General features: G+C 38.7%; 1 protein-coding gene across 1 annotated transcript in view; it reads right to left on the reverse strand.

Annotated features, from left to right (window-relative positions):
* The window catches only part of mib1 (mind bomb 1), a 44,634-nt gene that overhangs the window by 6,777 nt on the left and 9,980 nt on the right, over positions 1-27,877 (reverse strand). The window contains exons 2-8 of the mRNA XM_067787798.1: positions 13,947-14,507; positions 13,455-13,871; positions 13,272-13,379; positions 11,787-11,930; positions 10,152-11,717; positions 9,806-10,075; positions 9,454-9,747 (exon numbers count right to left, since the gene is read on the reverse strand). Of these exons, the coding sequence (XP_067643899.1) occupies positions 9,454-9,747; positions 9,806-10,075; positions 10,152-11,717; positions 11,787-11,930; positions 13,272-13,379; positions 13,455-13,871; positions 13,947-14,507 (3,360 nt within the window). The remainder of the gene's footprint in view (positions 1-9,453; positions 9,748-9,805; positions 10,076-10,151; positions 11,718-11,786; positions 11,931-13,271; positions 13,380-13,454; positions 13,872-13,946; positions 14,508-27,877) is intronic.

A 27,877-nucleotide genomic window follows, 5' to 3' on the forward strand; every position in this document is an offset into this window, starting at 1 on the left:
GCTTTAATGGCGGTAAATGGTTTGGAATCCTACATAAATGACCAACACGAACAAGTTCAGGCACTTGCATTGACCACGCGTTTTGTCGTTTCAACTCGCTTCCTAATAGAAATTGTACAAGTCTTAATATGGACTTGCAAGTAACCGATCACACGATGACTGGTATACAGCTAACTGGTATTACGTCAGGCAAACCAAGTATCAACCGCGCTCGTAAATCGATTTGTAAGGTAAACTTTACGATGCTGAATAACAAGCTTCTTCTCGAAAATTGGTCAGACGTGTACGCGGAAAGTAACGTATCGGCAGCTTATGGTATATTTTTAAACACTTTAAAAGTGCATGTCAATAACTGCACTCTTAATGTGAGTCAGCGTAAACAAGTTCTGCGACTTAAACCTTGGATTACCCGACATCTATTAAGGAAAATAAAGTTCAAAAATAAGTTAGGCAAAAAATGTGCTAAGCATCCCAATTGTAGGAAGCTTCGCTCTCGCTACAATAAAATTAGCAATCAGTCCAATAAAGCAATACGCACTACGCGCGATACATTTTTTAAAAACAAGTTTAACTCAGCTTTGGGCAATACCAGAAAAGAATGGGGCGTCATCCACAGTTTCCTAAACCTCGACAGTGTAGGGAGCCACGAGCCAGTTACCCTATGTGCTGAAAGCCAGCTGACTACAGACCCAGAAGAAGTTGCCAATAAATTTAATACATACTTTACCTCGATTGGTAATTCAAGTTCAACCCTGTGATTGTCAGTTTGCAGCCAATCTACCCTTATGCCAAGTTGCAACTAATAGTTTCTTTTTTAACCCCATATCCAGCTTCGAAATCGCTAAAATTATAAAAACATTGACCAACTCTAGCTCTTGCGGCGATGACGGTATTTCAAATAGTTTATTAAAAAAAATATCACTCAATATAGTAGATATACTGAAACATTTATTCAATAAAAGTATAACTCAGGGTGTTTTTCCTGATGATCTTAAATGTGCCATTGTAATCCCGATCTTCAAAAAAGGGGATAAGAGGGACGCACGTAACTACAGGCCCATATCTCTACTCCCATCGATTTCCAAAGTATTTGAAAAGGCGGTTAAAAATAGAGTTGTGAACTTTCTAGATAAATCGAACTTTTTCAGCCCCATGCAATTCGGATTTCGATCCAGACTCTCAACAGAGGACGCTCTACTAGATTTCTGCTCAAAGGTGTACAAAGCTCTAGATAGTAAAAGTAACTGTGCTGGTTTATTTGTCGACATAACAAAAGCTTTTGATATGGTAGACAGGAATATACTTCTGGAAAAAATACATCGTGCAGGTTTTCGTGGCTTTATGTACAAATGGTTTACATCTTATCTTTCTAATAGAATACAAAAAGTTAAAGTGGGTAGTTACTACAGTAGCCTGCAGGAAGTTAATCTGGGCGTACCCCAAGGCTCTGTCCTTGGCCCGGTACTGTTCCTCATTTATATTAATTCAATTTTTTCAATTCCATTGAAGGGCAAAACGACGGCCTTTGCAGATGATCTTGCCATTGCGTATAGTACAACGAGTTACTTCGAACTAATATGTGATATTAGCCACGATGTACATATGCTGCGGACTTGGTTTGCTTTACACAAGCTACTAGTTAGTAATAAAACGAAGTTGATGTATTTTAGCCTTGATATTGTGATAATATTCAGCAACAACTTTTATTTTGAATATAAAATATCTTGACATACATTTTTTATATATAGTTTATATAAGCAAAGCTTACTGAGAATATTAAATGTAAAGTAGAAAGTAACAAGTAACAAAGTTGATAATTTCATTTGCTAAAATCCAACACTTTCCCTCAAATGGAATTTTACATACATATGTATGTATATTATACGTAGTTACTTATGTATATTTAATCTACATTATAGTTAATCCAATTACGTTAATGCAAGTATTGTGTTTTGGCAATGGTAGTGCTTTGGTCAGCACATCAGCTGGCATTCTATCAGTAGGCAAATATTCGATAGAAATTTCTCCTCTCTCCACTGTATCTCTTACAAAATGATGGCGTATATCAACATGCTTTGTTCGATTATGGAATACTGGATTCTTACTCAATAATCTTGCTCCTTGGTTATCATTAAATATAGGTGTAATACCAATTTGACCATGTACTTCAACCAAAAAATTTCTAAGATGTATTGCTTCTTTTACAGATTCAGAAAGCGCCATATACTCTGCTTCTGTGCTGGACATTGCAACAGTTCTCTGCTTTCGAGACTCCCAGCTTACAGCGGCATTTGCTAACTTGAAGACAAAACCAGTATAAGATCTCCTGTCATCTATATTAGCGCCCCAATCTGCGTCGGTATAACCCACTAGTTCTTTAACAGTCCTCGTAAAAACTAATCCCATACTTGCAGTTCCTTTTATGTATCTTAGTACCCGTTTTGCAGCTATCCAGTGCTCTTTCCCGTAATTGGAATTATATTGACTTAAAACGCTAACTGCATGTGTAATATCTGGCCTTGTAGATATTGATAAGTACATTAGGGACCCTATAAGATTCTGGTAAGGTATGTTCTGAACTTCTTGCTTCTCTGTTTCGGTATTCGGGCTCATTTCTTTCGAAAGTTTTACGCTCGGATTTAAAGGAGTGGAGACTGGCTTCGCGTCTTGCATGTTAAAACGCTTTAAAATATCATTTACATACTTTTCTTGCGACATCGTTACTGTATTATTCTGATTATTTTGCTTGAAACTAATACCAAGACAATATGTCAACTCACCCATATCTTTCATCTCAAATGATTTTGCTAGTTCCATTTTCAGCTCGTGCAACATTTGATTGTTATTAGCTGCTACAATCAAATCATCGACGTAAACTGCGACAATTATCATACTTTTTTCTGTTTTCTTCAGAAAAACGCATGTATCTGATTTCAATGGCTGGAATTGCATTTTCTTCAATTTTTCATCTAGTTTCTTGTACCACTGTCTACCAGACTGCTTCAAACCGTAAAGTGCTTTCTTAATCAAACATACCTTATTTCCGTGATATTCTTTCGATTCCTCCTTACTTAAGATTTTGTCGAATTCTTTCGGTATTCTCATAAAAATTTCTTCCTCAATATTCCCGTTCAAATATGCAGTTACAAAATCTAGTTGATGCAAAATCAGACTATACTCAGCCGCAAGAGCTACAATTAAACGAATAGATCCAATTCTAGCAACAGGTGCAAACGTTTCGTCAAAACCAATTCCCGGTATTTGAGTAAACCCTTTTGCGACAAGCCTAGCCTTGCGTCGTTCTATACTTCCGTCAGGTTTATATTTTGTGCGTAGGACCCATTTACATTCGATTATTTTCTTATTAACTGGATGCTCAACTACATCCCATGTATGATTTTTCATTAGGGCATCGTATTCACTCTTCATTGCTTTAATCCAGTCATCTGCATCTGGACTAGATAGAGCTTCAGCTGTTGACAGTTGATCGCTATGAACAGCTAAGCCAGCAGTATTAGGGTAATCTTCACCAATCTCATCTGATGCTTCTCTGTTCGATTGACTTACCATGTTGTACAATTTACGTGGCCTTCCTCGTCTTCCGGTGAGAACTCTCTTAGGCCTGCCTGGTCCTCGCATCGAAGTCATGGGAGTAGCATAGCGTTCAGTATTTTCAAGTTCAGAAGGGGTATTATACCCGTTTTCTCCTTCATCGCTAAAATCTTCTTTAGGATCTTCGTTGTCTTCTTCAGCGCTGCTACCTTTTATATGTGTGTTTTTGTTGAAAATTTTAAAATCAATACCAAAAGCTAAATCTTTTTTGAAATTTTCTTCGTCAATAAATCCTTCATAATCGCTCAACTCGAAACTGTTACCAAAAGTGACATCTCTACTTCGTAAAACTTTTCTTGCACTTGCATCCCAAAGCCTGTAAGCTTTAGTTTCTTCTGAATATCCAATAAAAATACATTTTTTGGATTTGGCTTCAAACTTTCCCTTTTTATGAGTTTTGTCAAGGGCATAAGCCGTTGACCCAAACTTCCTAAAGTGAGTTACGTTTGGCAATCTTCCAGTCCACAATTTAAATGGAGTTTCACCATCCAAACTACGAGATGGGCATCTATTTCGCAAATAATTTGCTGTCAAAACCGCTTCAGCCCAAAAAACTGCGGGCAGCCCTGATTGAATAATCATGCATATGGCCATTTCTACCAATGTCCTATTTTTGCGCTCTGCAACGCCATTTTGTTGCGGCGTATAATCAACTGTCCGTTCGTGTTTTATACCCTCTTTCTTCAAAAATGTCTGCATTTCATTGTTAACGTATTCTGTTCCGTTGTCTGATCTAATACATTTAATAAACTTACCAGTCCTTTTTTCGACCATGCGTTTGTATTCTGCAAATTTGGTCATAACTTCGCTTTTCTTTCTGATGAAATATATTTCGCACCACCTTGATTTGTCATCAATGAATGTGACAAAATATCGAGATCCCCCCAAGGAATTTGTACGCATTGGTCCACATACGTCAGTGTGAACTAACTCCAATAGATCAGTCGTTTTAGTTGACGATTTTGGGAATGGTGTCTGAGTTTGTTTTCCCTTAACACAGAATTCACAAATAGGTAATTGTTCGTTGAAATTTGTTTCAGCTCCAACAACTTTGCCTTTTCGTATAGCATCTTTTAGATCCTTCTCGTTCAGGTGGCCGAATCGTTCATGCCATTCTTGCAAACTTATTTGTGCTAGACTACATTTTTCAGTTTTCTCTGAAACATAGTACAAATCTTTAAATCTAGTAGCCATCATTACTTGTTTACCTGTTTCTGGTTGTAAGACTATGGCCTCTTTTGCGGTAAATACTACATTAAAACCATGATCTGTTATTTTCGAAACTGAGAGTAGATTTGATCGCAGGTCAGGAACATAGAGCATGTCATCAAATTTTGCTGCGATGCCTTCTGAAGTGATGAGTTTCACAGTACCAATTCCATGTATTTTCGTTGACTCGTTGTTAGCCAATTGTAAAACATTTATGTCCGATGGTTCAAGTCCTCTAAATTTTTCCTTTTTGCTACACATATGCGAAGATGCACCTGAATCTAGACACCATCGCTCGAGCTCTCCATTCACCTGCATTGCGACTTCTGCAGTTCTTGTTGATTCGTTACGTTTCAAGCCATTCTCCTTAGCCTTTGCTTCGTTTGCCTTCGCTCTACATTCTTTGGCCTTGTGACCTATTTTTCCGCAGTAATGACAGGCATATTTAAACTTTCCCTTACCTTGCTTTCTTCCCTGGTTCTGTGAATTTTTGTGGATAAACATTGCATCGGGGGTGCTCTCACTATGATTTCGTTTACGTGCTTGGAAGAATACCTTCCAGCAGCTTTACCTTTAACACCTCTGGTTCCGGCAACTTTTCCTGAGTTTCGATTGCAATCCTAAATGACTCGTATTCTTCGGGAATGCTGTACAACAACAAGACGGTTAGAAGTTCATCAATTATTTCGAGTTGCATTTCTTGAATCTTGTCTACGACGTTAAAAAAATTTTTCACGTGGTCCCGCATATCTTGGCCATTCTTCATTTTTAGTAATATAAGAGATTTCAATAACATTGCCTTACGAGCTGGTCCTTTGGATTGATATATGCTATGAAGCTTGTCCCATATATCCTTTGAAGTGATACAATTTCTTATCTGCTTCAATTCGGTAGTAGCGATCGCTAATATCAAATCCGATTTAGCCTTTGCATCCTCAGAGTCCCATTCGGCAACTTTTTCCGGGGGAGAAGTTGGTTTTGAACACGTACCATTCACGTATTTCCAGGCATCATTCTTTGTTAGAAGGGCCTCAATCTGGATCTTCCACGTATCGAAATTCTCTTTACCCAATGGCTCAATTTTCACGGCTGTGTAGCTCATCCTGAATCACACGTATGTAGGTATTTATAAGTTACTTATTCGGCTCAGTGGAAGCGTGCTAGGTTCATAACCTATTGTGATAATATTCAGCAACAACTTTTATTTTGAATATAAAATATCTTGACATACATTTTTTATATATAGTTTATATAAGCAAAGCTTACTGAGAATATTAAATGTAAAGTAGAAAGTAACAAGTAACAAAGTTGATAATTTCATTTGCTAAAATCCAACACTTGACCCCAAAGAAATTGAGGCTTGTGACCTTTTTTTTCGTTCAACAGAATGCGCACGTTTTAACATGCATCATATGGCGTGCACTTTGAATGCCACGAAAAGTTCATTCGCAACCAACGTTAAATGCAGTGATAACTGCTTCAGGATTGATGTTGTTGAAAATTTCAAATACCTAGGTATTATAATCGATAATCATTTAAATTGGTCTGCACACATTCAGAAACTAAAACATTACTTTCTGTACACTACCCGTCACTTCTATCGTCTCAAAAAGTGTTGCACTATGTCCACTCTAAAAGCTGTTTACTATGGTCTAGTCCAATCGAAACTTCAATATGGGATTACCTGCTGGGGTGGCGCCTCGGCTAGTAAGTTGTCACCCATTGTAACACTCCAAAAGGGAATTATAAGACGCATATGTGGCGCAAACTACAGGTCTCACGCTATGATATCCTTTAGGAGACTAGATATACTACCATGTCGTCATCTATATTTATTTAAAGTCCTAAAAACGTTCTTTATTAGATCGGGGTACTTAGAAAGTTATCCTTCTGAAGTCTACAACCTTAGGAGCAATCTGCTTCCATCGGTACAAATCCCGCATGCTAGGACATCTCACTTCAGAAGTTGTTATACATACACGTCGTGTAAATTGTTCAACTCTCTCCCTACTTCTGTACAAGTTATAAGAAATTTTAACCTATTTCAAAATAAAATAAAAACGTATCTGATTAGTTTTAGCCACTACGATCTAGAAGCCTTGCTGAGGACGTTGTTGTAAGCCATATCTAACTTTTGTAACTATATCAACTGTTTATCTATCGGAACCTTAACTAATTAATTTATCAATTATTTCTCTATCGTTATCTTAACTAATTATCGGAATTATTAAGAGTTTATTCTATAATATTATTAAACACTATACACCCCACACTGAAAAAGAATTTTACTATGTGAACTGGCATTTAATACTATTTTAAAAATTTAATATAAAAAATGCCATGTACTTTTCTTATGCTATATAGTAATAGAATGTGCTCTTTCAATATTGTAATTTATTTAAAATATGCATTAAGAAAATGTTTAATAAATAAATAAAAAAAAAAAATAAATAAATTTTATTGCGGCTCTGGATTTTCGGTACAATTGCGGCTGCATGCTCACCAAAATGTAGATCCTGATCGAACGTCACACCTGTTCAAAATGGTCGACATTTGAGACGACCATTTCGTAAATAAGGTCACCGTTGATTTCGTCGGTGATAATGTCAGGTTTCGCGAGGCGAAGAAACTGGAGAGATCAGGGAGATACCCGCTTATTCTGTTGCAAAGCTCATCGATCTGTGGGCCTGGACCTGTGGCCATTATTGTAGAGTCATCGGCGTAGGAGACGATAGTAACTCCTTCTGGTGGCGAAGGTTGCTTTGATATGTAGAAGTTAAACAAAAGTGGGGATAGGACACCACCCTGTGGCACCCCTTGTTTAATTCTTCTTGGTTTGGATGTTGCGTTCCTGAATTGCACCGATGCCTGCCGACCAGACAGATAATTTGCGTTCCACCTTTTAAGACTTGGGGGAAGGGTAGACACTTCCATGTCTTGCAATAACGTGCCATGGTTGACCGTATCAAAAGCTTTTGACAGGTCTAACGCAACGAGTACTGTCCTACGAAAGAAGTAGTACAATCACGTATGTTATAATCCAAAAACAATGTTTTTACGTGAAAAGTTATACGATCGCGGATGTTACGAATCGCATGCTCACTCTAGGAATGCAATCTTAATATATAAAAAACACGCGTCGCAACATTTTTGGCCGCGATGGACTCCTAAACAACTGTACCGATTTTGAATTTGTTTTGCATCCCGTGTGTAGTGTGATCTAACTTGAGAAATAGGATAGGTTATATCTCAGTTTATAGTTGCAATATTATTTTATTGCAATTTTTTTTATTTGTTTATATGTAATAATAAAATGTTACGTATACGCAGTGGCACTCATATTTTCAGGTGGTGCGGATATACTTCCGTGTAATTGCTTGGTGTTTAATTAAACAACCTGCTTATCAATCAAAAATATTATAGCGAATGATATCAAGTATAGCACATCACCAGGCCCGCCGAGAGGGTGGGGGGGTTTTCTGAGGGGGCCCGCGATTTAAAGGTACTATGACATTTTTTTTAATTCAGGAGAGTCTTTAGTTGTGTAGAGGGTAATTTTCATACCCCTGGGTGACTAGGGTCTCGAGATATAGGCCAAAACGTGGGCCAGTGAATGCCTAGACAGTGTTTATACAATATGGATATTAAATGAAAGCTGTTGATGAGTGCTTTAGTACAGAGTAATATATTATCCAGAGACGGACTGGGATTGAGATTAGGACTAGGACTGGGACTGAGACTCGGAGTGGGACTGGAATAAAATACATACCACCCTCTGGGACAGGCAATAAGGGATGCAGAAGAATGAGAAGAAATTGAGAGAAGAGAGAAGAGAAAAGAGAGGAGGAGATTGAGAAAGAGATAGAATGAGACGATGGAGATAGATGAAGCGAAAAAGACGGAGGGAGGAGTGAATAAAAGGATTAGGAAAAAGTGAGGAGGGGGGAGGGCAGAGTCAGACGGAAAAAGCTATTAAAATGTATGCAGATAGGCCAAATTTAGGGCAGGACAACGTCTGCCGGGTCTTCTAGTGCAACTATATATTCTGAAACGGTTCTGAGCACAATGCCGAAACAGTCTCGAAAATACGTAGAAAACAATCCCGAAACAGTTTCGAAATTATACCGAAAATAATATTGAAATTTCCGAAACAGTACAGAAAGCCCAAAATAGCATTAAAATTTTCCCGAATTGATCTAGTGGACATGGCCACAAAATAGTCAAAATTAGCACATTACTTCCGAAATTAACATGTGATCATTCCGAAAACAATTTGGTTATGATTTGCAAATAGTCCTAAGACTTCCCGTAACTATCCTGAGCCAGCCCCCTAAATTATCCAGAAATATCCGGAATCATTCTTCAATAGGCCCGACGGGTTTATATACATAATTCTTAAAATAAGCGCGGAACGGTACTAAAAATAATCCGAAATTGTCTTGAAGTAATTCTATAATGACCACGAAGTGAGAGGCGGGTATCTCTGATCTCCAGAAGCCCCTAGATTTCCATCTATATGGCCCATTCACCAAATATCATTGGTGTAGGTTAAATAGGCTCAGAGTTATAAGGATTTATATAAATGTTTCACCAATTGAATGCCATATTTACCAAGAATAATACACTACTTACTTGCTCTTTAATGTCTTGTAACTGCTGTTTGAGTTTTTGTACATCATCCACTTGAAAGTTATTCACATTGGACGGTGCCAACATAACGCTAGATGCTGTTGTTTCTGCTGCTGCTGCTGCGGCAGCACCATTTGCCAAGATATTAGTTTGACTATGTAGTTGATTTGCGCTAGCAATGGGTGTACCCATGGCTCCTGGCACTGTATTATTCATGGCCACACCATGTCCCGAAGTATTGACGCAATGCATTTCCCTGGATTTATCGTCACTCATACAATGGTTAACACCATGTACCTGCAAGCAAAAATAGACTTATAATGAGGTTTCTTTTGCTTTGTGTGTGTAATTTTACCTTTTCAGCAATACCAGCGCCGCCACAACACAAGGAAAACGGCAACATCTCCTCAATTTGTGTACGACAAAGCACACATTTCTTCATTAAACCAGAACAATTCTCGCATGCAACCATATGCCCGCAAGGGCGGAAAAATATGGATGCGCGTCGATCTGAGCAAACTAAACATTCATCGATTTTCTCACGTGATGTCACTGTTTCACGACAAATAAGACATTTTTTGACGCGTGGTGCACAAGTGTCGCAGCAGCAAACGTGACCGCAAGGCTGAAAACAAAATGGAGGAAAAACAAAAGAGTTGAATTTCACTAGTATTTGCAAAGGAGCCTTCTTTGTAATTTACCTTAAACACCGTATCACGTTTAGCATCCGAGCATACAAGACATTCTTCTAATGTTGCTTGTTTTACCGCATCATTTGCGGCGGCTTGAAGCGATTGTGTTAATTCATTAGCTAGGCTATTCAAGCCACCGCTGCCACCAGCATTACTATTACGTAAATCGCCACAAGCGCCAGCTATACCAACACAGCCACCAACGCTAGCGCTGCCACCCTTCATCACTGTAGTTAAAGGTAGATTAGACGCTACCGACTGTTGCATGCTAGCTGTTATGGTGCTACCAACACCAGCTGTATTGATTGGTATACCATTCAAACTACCACTAGCAGCACCTCCAGCAGCAGCCCCACCATTAACACCAACGCCGGCTGCGTTACAAACACCTGCTGGCGTTGCAAGTGCGCGTGCGCGTGCATTCAAGCTTGTGCCAGCTACATTACCAGGCAATTCAGAATCATCAGTTTTGCGTTCATTATAGCATTTGACAAGAGTTTTGCATAAATTTGGATCGGGACAGAGATCAAGTGGTGTTTGCAGTTTACGATTCTTTAATGTTAAATCAGCGCCATTTGCAGCTAGAAAACAGGCAATTGATGCAGAAGCCTTTTTGTTATTTGGATTGCGTAGACCCATTAAAAGTTTGCCAAAACCTTCAACATCTTGTAATTGCTTCAGCTGTGAGAGCGTATGATGACGTAATGCCTCATGTAATGGTGTATCACCATCCTTATCGGGAATGTTCAAATTAGCGCCTTCTTGCACAAGTAACTTGACAATTTGCACATGCTGTCGCTCGACTGCCAAATGTAAGGCAGTCTGTAAATTCACATTTTGACGATCCATATTTGCTTTGCCCATATGCACAAGCAATTCAGCAATTTCGACATGATTATTTAATGCAGCCAAATGCAAAGCTGTATAACCATCATCTTTTTTCTCCTCCACAATCCAATGACGATTGGTTTTTGTTAGAAGTATTTTCATAGCACTCGGATTACCTTTGAGTGCGGCATGATGTAGAGCATTGAAACCATTATTATTAGTCAATGTTATGTCAGCGCCGTAGTCGAGCAATAGGGAAAGCATTTCATCATGCTCCTTGGAAATAGCATCATGTAATGGTGTATCACCTTCCGAATCTTGTAAACTGGGATGACAACCCAAAGAGAGTAAGGTTTTCACAACATTCAAATGTCCCTTGTTAACAGCGATATGTAGTGCTGTTTGACGACGCTTATTGCGTGCATTCAAATCGGCACCTGCCTTGGAAAGTATTTCAATAACTGCTGGTTCATCGCCAAATGCGGCATGATGCACAGCACGATCGCCATCTTTATCCTCGATTTCAACATCAACATTGTGTCGCAACAAAACTTGTATGACATCAGTGTGGCCATTTTGTGAGGCTGCTTGTAAAGCGGTATGCCCAGCGAAAACACCATTTACATCGGGTACAGCGGCAGCTTGAGCGCCAGCAGCAACTGCAGCGGTAGCGGCGGCGGCAGCAGCACCAGCGGCAGTCGAAGTAGCTGGCTGTACAGCGCCAGAAAGATATTCCTCACATCGTGCCTAATAGCAAAAAATAAATAAAAATTCTTTAAACTAATCGAATTAAAAATTAAATTTTAACTAACTTACGGTGTAACCATTTGCGGCCGCTTTCACAAACTCCTCTGTGGCATCGCCCGAAACATTCGGCTCGAAAAGTTTTTTCAAAATTGCAGACAATCGTTCGCCGCTCGAAATAACTGGCACACAACTCCCATCAGCAGAGGCGGAAGCCTGCAGTATAATAAAAAGAAATATTTATAAATGAATACTTGGAAGTAAGAACAGAAAATATGGGTCTAGTGCTTAAGCGCGAAAGAAGCGAAACGTTGTTGTTGTTGTAGCAGTGCTTCGCCCCATCCAATTGGTGCGGCCGATCACAAATTGTCATCAATATCCTCCAACCGGAGTCCAAGGAAACTTGCAGTTTCAACAGGGGTGGACCATAATGAGAGGGGTGTTAGAGGCGTTGGTTCCACATTACAATTAAAGAGATGGTTGGTGTCATGTGGGAACACATTGCAAGTGGGGCATACATTTTGTATGTCGGGGTTGATTCTAGGTAAGAGTTTAACCTGTTACAGTATCCAGATCGAAGTTGAGCTAGAGTGACTCGCGTTTTTCTGGGGGGTATGCGTTCCGCTTCCGCAAGTTTTGGGTACTGTTCTTTGAGTACTGGATTCACCGGGCAATTCCTGGCATAAAGGTCCGACGCCTGTTTGTGGAGTTCGCTGAGGACCTGCTTGTGTTTTTTGGCTTCATACGGTTGAGTTCTCAGGAGCCGTATTTCCTCATAATGCTTACGGAGATGACTCCTTAAACCCCTGGGCGGTGTTGGCTCATCAATCAGATGTCTGTTGGGATGCCCAGTTTCTGGGTATTCAACAGGAACTGTTTGGCTATCATCTCATTTCTCTCCCTGATGGGAAGTATTCTCGCCTCGTCTTCCTGAATTTTTTCACAACAGGATTTGATTTAAATGTTGCAAATATCTTTATATTCAATTATTCAGATATTCACCCCCAACGTTGGGCGCCATTTTTTTAGGCTGTACAAAACGATCAGCAGACACATAATCAATAATCTTTATGTTAACTATTGTAAACGTAGCCTAAGGTTATTTGAGAGTAATCATTTATGGATTATGTGAATATTGGTAATACTGGACATAAAGATGATGGTCGAGCACTTCAGGTTGAGCGACCAAATGAGATAGACGTAGCTTCAAAAGAACTATATCGATAGTATGCTTTTCAATCAACCACTATATCGTAAATTTTACAATTTGTGAGAAAATTTAGAGAACTTTAATAGTTTCTTTTCATATATGCAGATATTCATGTTGACCGCCAACGTTGGAAGTCATTTGTAGTTATATAATAAAAAATTTGAGTTATAAATTTTATTTGTGCTGTATGTTGAATCGCTTTCAAGGTTTTGTTGCGCTTGGGCTTAAATTTGCCAAATTTAGCCAGGTCTTTTGGTTATGTCGTGCAGTTCTAACACCCCGTAAGATATACGATGTTTCACTTAAAAATATATGAAAAGCAAAATAAAAATACGCACAATACTTACCACTTTAGTAACTGCAAGTGGATTATATGTCCACGAAGTATTTCCAACTTCTACTTTCAAATCGTTGTCATGATAAACTTGTTGCACACGTCCCAATTTTCCAAGAGTCTGCGAAATACAGTTATTAATAAATAATTAAATAAATAGAAAAAGAACATCACTTAAAAGTCAACAAAAACTCACCAATTGCATAGCGTCAGCCCATTCACCATGGCCCCTTTGCAGCATTTTAATACTTTCCACATCCGAGCATATTTTAACAATATCACCTACTTGAAACTCTGGTGGCGCCGTAGTTGGCGATGATACTTTGGTTAATACCGCCGGATTGAAAGTCCAACGATTACCAGAATTATAGGCAACCACAATGTCGTGGTCCTCATCTATACCTACCACAATACCCGGATTGTTGAGACATTCAAACATACCATCGGTCCAACCGCCGTGACCATGTTGCAATGATTGCACTATTTCCAAATCTAAATCAACAGTAACTTTATCGCCGATTTGAAAGCCATGCGGCCCCTTTCCCGGACCATTCTCGCCCAGCAATGGTAAGTGATCGCGATACACTGTATTACCTTTAGCATCATTAACCACCTAGTTGTAAAGGAATTTAATAAGCAGAAATTATGTTAAATTGCTATTTTTTGTTTAAATCACATTTTATATTACCTTCAAGTCAGCCATACCCTCAAAGCCCACACGATACAAATTCTTTGCGCCATTATCCCACACTACATAAGCAGCCGAACGTGGTGATGCCGAAGACCAATCCTGTATCTCATTCACCTTACCACGCCGTCCGACACCACCGTCTTGATCCTCCCATTGCCAGTCAACACCCCGCACTACACGTGCACCTGGAAATATGCCCCGCACAGCTACTTTCTTTGATTTGCGGCGTGGTTCCAACATAATACGTTCACCACCTGGTGTTGCGATACGATAAAAACGATGGCGTAAATGATGCTTATCACCATGATAGCAGATTGAACAAAGATCATAATTTATACATTCGGCACACTTCCAGCGTATGCCAAAGATGGGTTGTTGACGACAGGTGTCACACATAGTACCGTCATGTTTTATACCAGTCGGTGCACTATCCAAAATGCGTAAATCATAGGCACCGGCACAACGATAATTGGCAGCTGTACCATTATCCCAAACGACAACGACCTCCTCAGATGATTCAAAATTGCGTACAGTGCCGACATGACCCTCGCCACCATCCTTATTTGATATAGAAAACAACAAAAACCAAAGCGATGAAGAGCGAAATGTTTGCAAATATTACATATTTATTTGTGAAAAGGGGTATTGCAAAAATTTCCCTTGATTTAGCAATATTTTTCTAATTTTTTAATGCTGCTTTCAGTATAATCACAAACGATAGCAACTACTACAGAAGCGATTAATAACATAATGTCACTGACACAACACATGTAAAAATGGCATTTCATTCACATACCGCGAAAGCATTAACTTCTCAAATAGTTTCTTATGACTCCTAGGTTAGGTTGAATCAGCCGGTTTATGGGGGTGTCATAGACTGAATGAGTTCATAGTGCTAACAGAGGTTTGCTCAATGACCAATCTTAAAAACTCTTTCAGAAGCCATAAAAATGGCATTTCATTCACATAACGCGAAAGCATTAACTTCTCAAATAGTTTATTATAACTCCTAGGTTAGGTTGATTCAGCCGGTTTATGGGGGTGTCATAGACTGAATGAGTTCATAGTGCTACCAGAGGTTTGCTCAATGACCAATCTTAAAAACTCTTTCAGAAACCGGGACTTATGTTACAAAATAACTCCGTCCTCTTGGCATATACTAGAAGCTTCCTTAGACCTATGCTACTTGTTTCTTGTAAATCTGATAGATCTGCCACTCCTAAAAGCTCGAGCCATGACATGTAGCTCGATTCGAATAAAAAGTAAGTGATTTGACAGCTTTCGAACAGCATTTCCTTTCGAACGAGCTGCAGAACGTGCTCGATCGTTTTTTCCTCCATATCGCACTTCTTACATCTGCTATCACGAACTACGCCTATTTTAATAGCATGTGACGCCAAAAAGCAAATTCCAGTGATAATATCCATTATGAGCGTACAGTCCCCTCTGTTCAGTGATAAGAGGAACTTTGTTTGTCTAAGGTTGTCAGACCAGCATATCATCTTCGACACTTTGTACCCCACCCTTGATTCCACATCTTTCCTGCTTGGTCGATTATGCAAAACTCTCGCCTTCTTTTAATTTCGCCCAATCTGACTGGGACGCCTACATCACAAACTTCAAGGGATGTGCGGTGTTTAGCTAGCTGATCCGCTTTTTCATTTTCATTTATTTCCATATGTCCTGGGACCCAAAATAGATGTATGCTTCGCGCTATCCCGATTCTTTACAGGGATTGCTTACACCCTTAATAAACTTCTAAGATTTTGTGCTATGCAAGATTATTGCCTTAATTGGTGCTTCACGCGGCTGCGGTTGAAGCTATTTTCTTCCATTGGTTCTACTGATTTGATTACCACTACTACTTCCGACTGAAAAACACTACAGTGATCTGGCAGCTTGTAGGATCTGTTTATTTCCGGATCAGCACAGCATACCGCAGACACTTCTCCTTCCATGACTTTGGAACTATCGGTACATGTGTACGTATTGGCTCATATGCCATTTAAGCACTCTTTTAAGCCAACCTTCCAGCTCTATTGTGGCTCTAATGGACCCATCGAAGCGCATATAAGGAACAAGATAGTCTGTTCGTCCAATATTTGGTGACGCTTTACTACTATGGCCTTGTGGTCTGTGCTCATGCTCACCCGGGACATTAAGTATCGTTGCAGTTGTTAACGCTATGTTCTTCGCCACAAGGTCTGCAGTTGGAATGTGAAGAATGGCCTACAGTGCAGCCGTCGATGTTTTTCTCAGACTCCCGTTATGCCAAGCATTGATAGCCTCTATACCCCTCTCATTTTTTGTGTGGCTGTCCCCCAAACAAGTATACAATCGCTGTAAATATCCAATGAGAGAGAGAGGGCAATAGACCCTACGTACACCCCAGAATTAATTTACATTGCGGCAAAAAACGCAATTAAGCTTCAACGACAACTTAATGATTCTTCGATATTTTGTACAAGGTTTCTCCTGTAGTACCACCCCTTCTAGCTTAGGTTTAGTCCAATTCGGGACCTTATACTTCCTAGTAAACAATACCATTTGCGTCTTCTTCACGTTGGCGCTCAACCGGACATTAGATGACCAGGTATGGTATCCTATAATTAAGCAAACAAGCATCACGCAAATATTTAGTACTAAGAAATATGAATGGCTTAGATTGCCCAACGCTGATTTAAAACTTTCCTAGTCAAATTGTTGAACCTACAGATATAATGACGCGATAATTATATTTACGCATTGCACAACATAAAAGAAAGCACGCGCCGGCGGAATATTTTGTAAAATTACAACAACAAAGTTCGAAGCGTTAATTTAAGTTTCAAAATAACTAAAAATAAAAGAGAAAATCGTTTCGATGTGCATCTCATCTAAAATCCGAAGTCAACTGAAGAGCCAACAAAGCGATAGGGCGATAACGAAAATATTCAAATAGAAATGAAAATAAAAAGTTTATGTATTGCAGACGACAACAATGTTACAACAACAAATAGGCTATCCGCCTGGCGGAAGCCGGCTATAGTGATCCATAGATCTAATTAACCGGATAAGGCAATCGGGTTATATATGTAAATAGTTAGCTATGTCGAATCTTGGAAAAATGCGCATTAAAAACTTAAATTTCATACTAGTTCTGAAAAAAGGACGAGTTTGAGACCCGAAGGAGACTTCCAGCGGAGGGTTTCCAAACGGCCCACGGAAACACGGTATCTTAAAAATCGAAAAATATATCCAATTAACCCGTAATAATTATTTCCTAAAGCTTAGGCAGAGTTTTTCAGTTTAACCCAGTTACTTCGACGTCCCTTATTTTAACGGCGAAAGGTTGGCGGAATAAGGTGAAGATTTTACATAATTAGTACCTAATTAATTGCGAGAGAAAAAAATTTATAGCTTTACAATTTTTTTTTTATGAGATTCTGTGCTAAAATAAGACTGAAGTTAGCGAAACCAATCAGCGAAATGTTGGCGGAATAAGTTGTAAATTTGATATAATTAGTAGGTAATTAAGTGCACATTAATTGCGAGAAAAAAAATTATTGCATTAAAATTTTTTTTTTTTACATTTTCCGCTAAAATAAGACTGAAGTTAGCGGAACCAATCAGCGAAAGGTTGGCGGAATAAGTTGTAAATTTGATATAATTAGTAGCTAATTAAGTGCAAATTAATTTCGGACAATTATGCCTCTGATGTAACGCGAGTTACAATGGAAGTGCCCATATGTATGTTCCAAGGCGCCGTCCGTGGAGGCTTTAGAACTTCAACGACTTTTCTCCATGACTAACGCACGGCGATGGCCGCCTACTCATACGTGATTTTAGGTATAACAAAAAGGAATGAATGAGAAATCGTGCGTTTTCAACTTATTCCGCCAACCTTTCGCCGATTGGCTCCGCTAACTTCAGTCTTATTTTAGCGCAGAATCTCATAAAAAAAAATTTGTAAAGCTATACATTTTTTTCTCGCAATTAATTAGCTATTAATTATGTAAAATGTTCCACTTATTCCGCCAACCTTTCGCCGCTAAAATAAGGGACGTGTCACTTCGGCCGCTTAAGCTGAGATGAGGAGCAAAATTTTATGTTATCGAACAAAGTCGCAAGGTTAAACTCCAGTCGACTTTAACTCGTACTGAAAAACCAGGGATTAGTATAAGAAATAAATGTTCGTCTCACTTTAGTAACGCAGTAGGTTTAATACAGGGATAACACTGACTGTATTTATGAGTTTTTTGAATGGAGTTTATAATTATATTTGAGCAACAACAACAACAACAGCAAGGGTATTATTTTTCTCTTGTATAGTTATACTCTTTAACTTGAGTGCATTTTCAATTGAAATATGCTAATTTTAACAAATTTTCTGAGTCATTGCTGAATATAGTTTTTGTGTGTTAGATAACAGAGCGATAAAGGAAATGTCAAAATTGCTTGGTTACTACAATTTTTCACAAAAGAAGAATTTACGAAAATTTTCTTGAGCTTTTTCTTATGATGTGGATACTGCGCTCCAGAATTGAAAACAGCTCTCACCTACCAGAATAGCCGTAAGGAATTGCACTCGGCGGAATCCGTTCTTTAAATGCCAGAACCCGCACATCACTAACCAGCAGTGTGAAATGCGATAACACGGCTGCCGGCAAAAGTGTAAGTAACGTGTTTTTGTGTTCTTAATTCGAAATATAAAAAGCACAGATTATTTAATAAATTTTAAAGAATAAATTGAACATAGAACAACATATTTTTTTATAAAAAACAAGCAATGAAGTCTAAGTTTGTGTGGAAACGAACCTTATATACCCTGCTGTATTAGGTTAGGTTTGGTGGTAGCTACCCTGATAAGGGAAGCTCACTTGAACAACATGAAGGTCCGTTGTGATACCACATACAATAAAAAAAAATAAAATAACGGTGACGTAGATAAAGCTACTTGGAGAATCGTTGGGTAGCATCGATAAAGTTACGAATGATACCGATCTCAACCTTGGATAAATCCTCGGGAGATCCAAGTGAGACGCGACCAAAACACCTTCGCCTTGTTCTGGCAAAAGCTGGGCAATCAAACATAAAGTGATGTGATGATTCCACCTCATCATCCTCCATACAGCTGCAGCATGATGGAGTTTGCAGTATATTGAGACGTACCTCATGGATACCCATGGGTCAGTGCCCTGTCAGAACCCCAATGACAATTGATAGGTGAGCCTTATTGAACCCAATTATTTCAGCAGACCTCCTGCCATCCACTTTCGGACAGAAAGATCTTGCTACCCTGCAAGACGTGGTGTCCGCCCAACGTTTGCTGAGCTGACCTGCAGTATTGGTTTGTTTTAAATTATCAAGTTACACATGGCTTTTTTAAGGGAGTCTCTATACTCGCCTCAGCCCTGGTAGACTACAATCCCATTAGCTTAACATAATTTCTGCTCAAAACCTTTGAGAGGCTGATAGATTTTTATATAATGTCCAACATGCATAAAAAAAAACTATTTTTCAAAAGATAATATGCGTACACCAAAGCCAAATCGCTAGACACGGCACTGCACAGTGTGGTTATTAATATAGAGAAAGCCTTGGAATATAAGGAGTACTCCTTTCCTTAGATGTCTTTTTAAACATTGACGGGGCTTTCAACAACTTAAGTGCACTGAAGTACATTCAGCCCTAACCATTATTAAATGCAGGCTTAGTTTGAGGAAGATGACTTTGCAGTGGGGTAACGAATTGGTATGAGGCCACAAAGTCGATGGATAGGGTCATAAACCAATTGCTCAGACGGTTCGATGTTAACCCCTCAAACTGACGTAAGGGGAAAGTGTCTTCCAAAAATAAGTTGTTTGATGGGTCGGGCGCTTCGGGATATACATACATGCCTGGGTATCTAATGTCGGGTGGAACACCAACGCCGAGAAGCCAAATGTGGCTTTATTACTAGGTGGTATAAGTTCCCGAATTGGTGTAGGCCTAAGCGAGGAAGAGTAACCCTGCAGGAGAAACATTGCACAAAATATAAAGGAGTCATTCTAGACAGTAAGTTGTCGTGGAAGCTTGACGTCGAGGAGAGAGTGAAAAAGGCCTCTACGCACTTAATGCATGTAAAAGAATGCTAGTGTGCACACGGGGTCTATCGCCCTCTCCATCTCATTGGATATTTACAGTAATTGTAATGCTATGCTATACTATGGAGCTCTTGTCTGCGTACTCAAAAATTGTCTACTAATTCATAAAAAAAGTTGAAAATTTTGCGCATGATGAATTCTTGGCAGCTCTTCTATTTTATAACTTTAAAATCTGTAGAGGTTATTGATAATATGAGTGGTAATTCTGCCTTCAACAAATTAAGTGGTGGACCAAAGAAGTGTAAAATGTCGCTCTGCAATGAGCTGCGCAACCCCTAAATCTTTTTTGATTTGCCTAAAATTTTGCACAAACAAATTTTATAGCCATTCCACTGCTACAACAACAAGAACAACATAGCCATTCCAATATATATTTCTAAGGGGTGAGATCAAGAGTCGAAGCGCTTTGGAAAATAAGGTTCTCACTAATGTACATACATAACTGAAATAATTTTATACTACATAAGCCGCCGTCATGTGGTGTTAGCGTACTCCGCCTACCACATCGTAGATCCTGGGTTCACGATCCGGGCAAAGCAACATACAATTTTAGAAACTAGTTTTTTCAATTAGAAGAAAAATTTTCTAAGCGGAGTCGCCCCTCGGCAGTGATTTGGCAAGCACTCCCGAGTGCATTTTTACCATGAAAAGCTTCTCAATGAAAATTCATGCCGTTCAGAGTCAGCATAAAAGGAGCACGATGCAAATTTGAAGAGAAGCTCGGCCTAAAATCGCTTCGCAGGTTATCGCATCTTACATTTATTTTTTATTTTTTACATAAACATTTACTTTTATAATAAGACTAAATACTGATTACATCATTTCATCACAAAGTACATAAATTAAAGAACATGTACTATATTTATTTATTTGTTTAAATATAGTAATCTTTGAAATACAATGTTTCTTACAGACTACATAACGAATTAAATATATTTACAAAATAATTGTTTAAGTTAAAAAATCATTTAATTGTAATTTGAATTTAGATTTTTCAATTGAGAAATCTATATTCAAAGAATTTGAGAACAAATTAAACTCTCGTAAGGTTCTGATGAGAGGAGCGTAATATGCATAGTTAGTCCTCACGCATTCAATAAAAAACAAATCATTACTTCTTAGGTTCCTCTGTGGAACCAAAAGGAGCTCTGATAGGAAGATGAAAACCGACATTGGCTAACTTATCTCTTAATATTGAATGACTAACCTTGTCGAAGGCTTTTGAGAAGTCTGTATAAACAGTGTCCACTTGCAGCCGATCATTGAAAGCTGACACACAGTAATCCGAGAAAACCGCAAGGTTGGAAACTGTGGATCTACCAGACACGAAGCCATTGATTGCAGGAAATTAAGTGACTTAGAGAGAAATACATCTTCTGTTTAACGATGTATTCAAACATCTTCGAAGTTGTTGATAATTTTGCAATAGGGCAGTAGTTAGCTACATTTGCTTTATTACCGATTTTATGAATAGGGGTAATTGAGGTAAACTTCTACCCATCAATAAAAACTCCACTTCCCAAAGCTCTAACTACAGTTCTTGAAAATATATGACGAAAAACCGTCCATATCAGGTTTCATAGAGGGTTTAATGTTATTGACTCCTTCCACTATATCTTCTAAAGTAAGCACCAGAGAGCCAAAATTTATTGGGTTGTTTAAATTAAATACTATATTAGGCGATTATTGAGAATCACTGTCAATGTTCGATTTGAAGAATTCCCCAAAGAGATTAGCGGCTTCGTAAGTCGAACCTGCCGTAGTCTCATTGTAGAACACGCCCGATGGAATATTTGGGCGAGCCTTCTTCGAGTTAACGTATCGCCAAAACGACTTATGGTTACTCTTGATTTCGAGCTCAAACTTGCGCACATAATTCCTATATAGAGATTTATTAAGAGATGTTAACTTCTTCGCATATCTCAAGTAAAAATACTTATAAGAGTCATTTGAAAACTTTCTAAGTAGTGTCACCGTTTTTTTAATGGAAACTCTGTTTTTACACCGGACACTTAGAGCACAGTCCGCATGGCGCGGATTTATTGTGTTGGAGAGTTCGACTTTTTAACGACGTATAGTGAGCGAATGTTGTTTTTGTTGTTGTTGACGCGATAAAGACAATCCTCGGATATAGATCAAGTTCGTACCGGTAACCAGCACCAGTGCGCCTACTTCGGAAACGATTTAATATGACCATATTGAAGCTTCTTGGCCATCCCGCCGCCACTCCCTAGTTCTACGAGGAACATGCGTTCGCTAAAGCCTCGCTTGCTAAAAATATATGTATATGATGGCCGCCGTGGTATGATGGTAGCGTGATCAGCCTACCACACCGGAGATCTTGGGTTCACGCCCCGGGCAAAGCTACATCAAAAATTTTAGAAACAAGTTGTTTTTCAATTAGAAGAAAATTTTTCTAAGTGGGGTCGACCCTCGGCAGTGTTTGGCAAGCACTCCGAGTGTATTTCTGCCATGAAAAGCTCTCAGTGAAAACTCATTTGCCTTTCAGATGCCGTTCGGAGTCGGCATAAGACAAGTAGGTCCCATCCAGCCAATTTGTAGGTAAACATAAGAGGAGCACGACGCAAATTGGAAGAGAAGCTCGGCCTTAAATCTCTTCAGAGGTTATCGCGCCTTACATTTATTTTTTTTTTATGACCCATTCATATTTGTAACAGGATTCCCCTCAGGTGGGTGAGGTTGGTTTGTGGAAGCTGTGAAGCTATAAAGCTTTGAACTCCTTGAACGAAAAATATATTAAAAGTATAAAAGTATTTAAAGATCTCATACGAATTTGGAAATTGTGCAATTAAATGTTAGCTACATACGAGAGTTCGAATCTTGCTATATATTTTTAAGTGTCTTCTCGGTAAGCTAGAGAATTGAAATTTTAAATGTATATCAGAGATCAAAGAGAGTGTAAAATGTATTACAAAAAGTTCTGATAGGGGGCGCACCGATCCAGGTATTTAGAAAATCATACGGAAAAGGAGCAATCTTGTGATCAATTTTAAAGAGACTTGCCTTTGAGTTACGCACAACATGACTTAAAAAGCTAAATAAATGAGCGAAACAAGGAAAAGAAAGGTTTGGAACCACACAGATATAAAAACGAACGAGGGATGAAGAACATTTTAATTAAAAATGAAAATGTAAGTAAGATGCCGAAAATAAGTAGAGGTGTATATGATTAGGTGTATCATGATAATTGAGAGGTGTCCATAAGACTCCTGAACTTCTTTGTTTTAGAAAGCTTATTAAGGTCAATACTAAAAACATTGGCTAAAAAGTGTGCACTATTCTTTGCGACAATGACGTTCGAATAAAAACGATACCTCAGCTTGTTTCATCATCAATAATTGGCGCTTAACAGCCTAAGCGATTTTGGCCGTTTCGTAACAAGTCACGCCAGCTATCCCTGTTACGCGATAACTGACTCCAATTTGGAGCACCAAGGGAGGTCAAGTCTACCTCCAGCTGCCTCCCCCAATTCAGTGGATGCATCCCTCACCTGCTTTCATTCAGTGTAGATTGAAATACTTTATTGGTGGGAGCGACTTCGTTCATTCGCATAATATGACCCAGCCAGTGAAACCTTTCGCTGCACTATCGTCATATCTCCCTCAGTAAAGCTAATACAGCTCATCATTATACCCCCTTTGGTTCTCGCCGTCGGCATCAGGATCATAAGGTTTGAGCTGTGTGCTGTATCGGGGCAAGCCAACCCTAAAAGACTGCCCTCAAGAGCTTGCCTCTACATCATTGCCAGCATGCCTACAGAGCGGGTAGGTCCACGGACACAGCTCTGTACCAATTAACATCTGAAATACAGAGGGCGTTCGAAACAGAGGAAACAGTGCTTTGCCCTTTCCTTGATATCGAGGGTTCCTTTGACAACACATGAACATAGCACTGCAGAGAAGAGGAATTCAGATGCCTATCGAGAGATGGATTGACAATCTACTCCGTACAAGAATCGCTGAAGCCCATGTAGGCAACAGCGCAGTTAAGGTTAACACCACGAGGGGGTGCCCCCAAGGAGGTGTCCTGTCACCCCTTCTGTGGAGCCCAGTAGTGGATAAACTCCTGCAAGAGCTATCAAACTGTGGCATAAGATGCTAAGGATATGCTGACGAATTCAGATGCCTATCTAGAGATGGATTGACAATCTACTCCGTAAGTGTCGCTGAAGCGATGTAGGCAACAGCACAGTTAAGGTTAATACCACGAGGGGGTGCCCCCAAGGAGGTGTCCTGTCACCCCTTCTGTGGAGCCTAGTAGTGGATGAACTCCTGCAAGAGCTATCAAACAGTGGCATAAGATGCCAAGGATATGCTGACGACAAAGTCATAATTGCAAGCGGTAAATTCGAGAGTACGCTCTGTGACATAATACAAAGAGCATTGAACATTACAAGGGGATGGTGCGCCAGTGTGGGGCTTGATGGAAAACAAAATTATGGCAAATTGTAATAATCAAAAGAAAATGTGGAAATGTCTTAAAGAGGCGATAAATTTAAACAACGAAACATCTCAAATAAGACGGATTATTATAAACAACATACCAATTGAAGAAGATCAAGAAATCGCAAGTCGTTTAAACCAGTACTTCGTTGGAAGCATAAAAGAAATATGTAATACTATAGAAGCAATTATACCAGAAAATGCACCGGAGATATAAATAGAGAATTAATGAATCTTAAACCTATAAACGTTGAACAGATTATGCGCATAACAGCTACTTTGAAAAATAAATATGTGGAGGAAAAAAACTGATAACTGAAGGTGTATGTAAAGATAGTATGGAGTATCTGGGTTTCATGTATACATCCATAATTAATGAAAGCTTTAGAGACGGGATCTTTCCGTCATGTTGGAAAACTGCAACGGTTGTACCAGTTGAAAAAGTGAAAGAAATACGCCCAGAAGAAATACGACCTATTAATACGATGCCCAGCGATGAAAAAATAATAGAGAAAGTCGTTAAAGACCAGCTTCTCCAGTATTTAAACAAATATGAAGTTATCATAAGTGAACAATCAGGTTTCAGATCCAAACACTCCTGTGAAACCGCTCTAAACCTGGTTGTAGCAGAATGGAAGGAAGGAATGTTAAACAAGTTAGTGACAGTCTCAGTGTTCCTAGAGCTAAAAAGGGCATTTGAGACTATTGACAGGGTAATACTACTGAGGAAGCTACATAACATAGGAGACGGAGTAGTGGTTTAAAAGCTACATTACTGGAAGCAAGCAGAGAACCATAATTAGAAATCAAATTTCCCCTGAAATTGATATTGAGATAGACCTACCACAAGGATCTGTACTTGCAGCCCTACTATTCATCATATACATAAATGATATTAAAAACTGTCTGAGCCATTGCAAGATTAGGCTATTTGCAGATGATACAATATTGACTGTAAGCTGTGCATCGGAGAGAGAAGCTATGTCCAAGATGCAAGACGACTTAGACGCAGTATATAAGTGGTTGTGTCAAAACAGGCTTAAAATAAATATTGAAAAAACAAAATTTATGATATTAAAGAGGAAATCTTCCGTAGAAGAAAATACGTCGCCGAAAATAGCAAATTGTACGATTCATAAAGTAGATGAAATAAAATACCTCGGAATAATAATTGATGAAAAACTTAAGTTGAACGAGCACCTCAAATATACAGAAGCTAAAATATCAAAAAAAATCGGATTCATGATTCGAACCTGTAAACATGTGAGCAAATATTATAAAATAATGGTATATAGATACATTATAGAACCTCACTTCATATATTGCCCTACAATTTTATTCACATTAGTGGACTCGAATATCTCAAAACTCCAGGTGAAGCAAAATAAAGCAATGCGGCTTATCCTTAAGAAACGTTACGATACACCAATACATGAAATGCTTCAAAGCCTAAATTGGCTAAGTGTAAAAGAACTCATCGTATACTATACTTTAAAATTTATACATAACATTAAAATAGGAAATCAGCCGAAATATCTAAACGACCGACTGATATACAACAACGAGGTTCACGATTACGAAACAAGAAACAGAAACAACTTTCGCCTGCCGCCAGTACGATCGGAGTACGACAAGAAAAATATATACTACGAAGGACTGAGAGAATACAACGATCTTCCAATTGAAATAAAACAATGCCAAAACATCAATGAATTTAAGAAACTACTGTATAATTACTGCAAAGCACTACCTTTTAGATAATTATCTCATAGGTATACAAATAATTTAGGTCTACAAGACTGTATAAAATAAGTAAATAAATAAAAAATAAATAAAATTTAAGACAACCATCATCCCCTTCAGGTCCGTCAAGCTGGACCCCCCCACGTGGGATTCGAAATTTGGTAGGCCAGGCATTATGTGCTATTTATGTGCTAATTTGTTCCCAAAATAAAAAATTTTGTGCTCAAAATTTAAGTACTTTTTTTATACTCAGTTGAGCAGAGCTCACAGAGTATATTAACTTTGATTGGATAACGGTTGGTTGTGCAGGTATAAAGGAATCGAGATAGATATAGACTTCCATATATCAAAATCATCAAATTTTTTAAATTCAAATTTTAAAGAAAAGTTAATATCTTTACAGGGCGTGGCTCTGCCCTTTTTCATTTAATTTGTCTAGGATACTTTTAATGCCATAAGTCGAACAAAAATTCACCAATCCTTGTGAAATTTGGTATAGGCTTAGATTCTAGGACGATAACTATTTTCTGTGAAAAAGGGCGAAATCGGTTGAAGCCACGCCCAGTTTTTATACACAGTCGACCGTCTGTCCTTCCGCTCGGCCGTTAACACGATAACTTGAGCAAAAATCGATATATCTTTACTAAACTCAGTTCACGTACTTATCTGAACTCACTTTGTATTGGTGTAAAAAATGGCCGAAATCCGACTATGACCACGCCCACTTTTTCGATATCGAAAATTACGAAAAATGAAAAAAATGCCATAATTATATACCAAATACGAAAGAAGGGATGAAACATGGTAATTGTATTGGTCTATTGACGCAAAATATAACATTAGAAAAAAACTTGGTAAAATGGGTGTGACACCTACCATATTAAATAGAAGAAAATGAAAAAGTTTTGCAGGGCGAAATCAAAAGCCCTTGGAATCTTGGAAGGAATACTGTTCGTGGTATTACATATATAAATAAATTAGCGGTACGCCTTCACATATACAACTAAGGGCCACTCCCTTTTAAAACCCTCATTAATACCTTTAATTTGATACCCATATCGTACAAACACATTCTAGAGTCACCCCTGGTCCACGTTTATGGCGATATCTCGAAAAGGCGTCCACATATAGAACTAAGGCCCACTCCCTTTTAAAATACTCATTAACACCTTTCATTTGATACCCATATCGTACAAAAAAATTCGAGAGTCACCCCTGGCCCACCTTTATGGCGATATTTCGAAAATGCGTCCACCTATAGAACTAAAGCCCACGCTCTTTTAAAATACTCATTAACACCTTTCATTTGATACCCATATCGTACAAACAAATTCTAGAGTCACCCCTGGTCCACCTTTATGGCGATATTTCGAAAAGGCGTCCACCTATAGAACTAAGGCCCACGCCCTTTTAAAATACTCATTTACACCTTTCATTTGATACCCATATCGTACAAACAAATTCTAGAGTCACCCCTGGTCCACGTTTATGGCGATATCTCGAAAAGGCGTCCACATATAGAACTAAGGCCCACTCCTTTTTAAAATACTCATTAACATCTTTCATTTGATACCCATATCGTACAAACAAATTCTAG

The sequence above is a fragment of the Eurosta solidaginis genome, chromosome 5, assembly GCF_040869045.1.
Source record: "Eurosta solidaginis isolate ZX-2024a chromosome 5, ASM4086904v1, whole genome shotgun sequence".
NCBI lineage: Eukaryota > Metazoa > Arthropoda > Insecta > Diptera > Tephritidae > Eurosta > Eurosta solidaginis.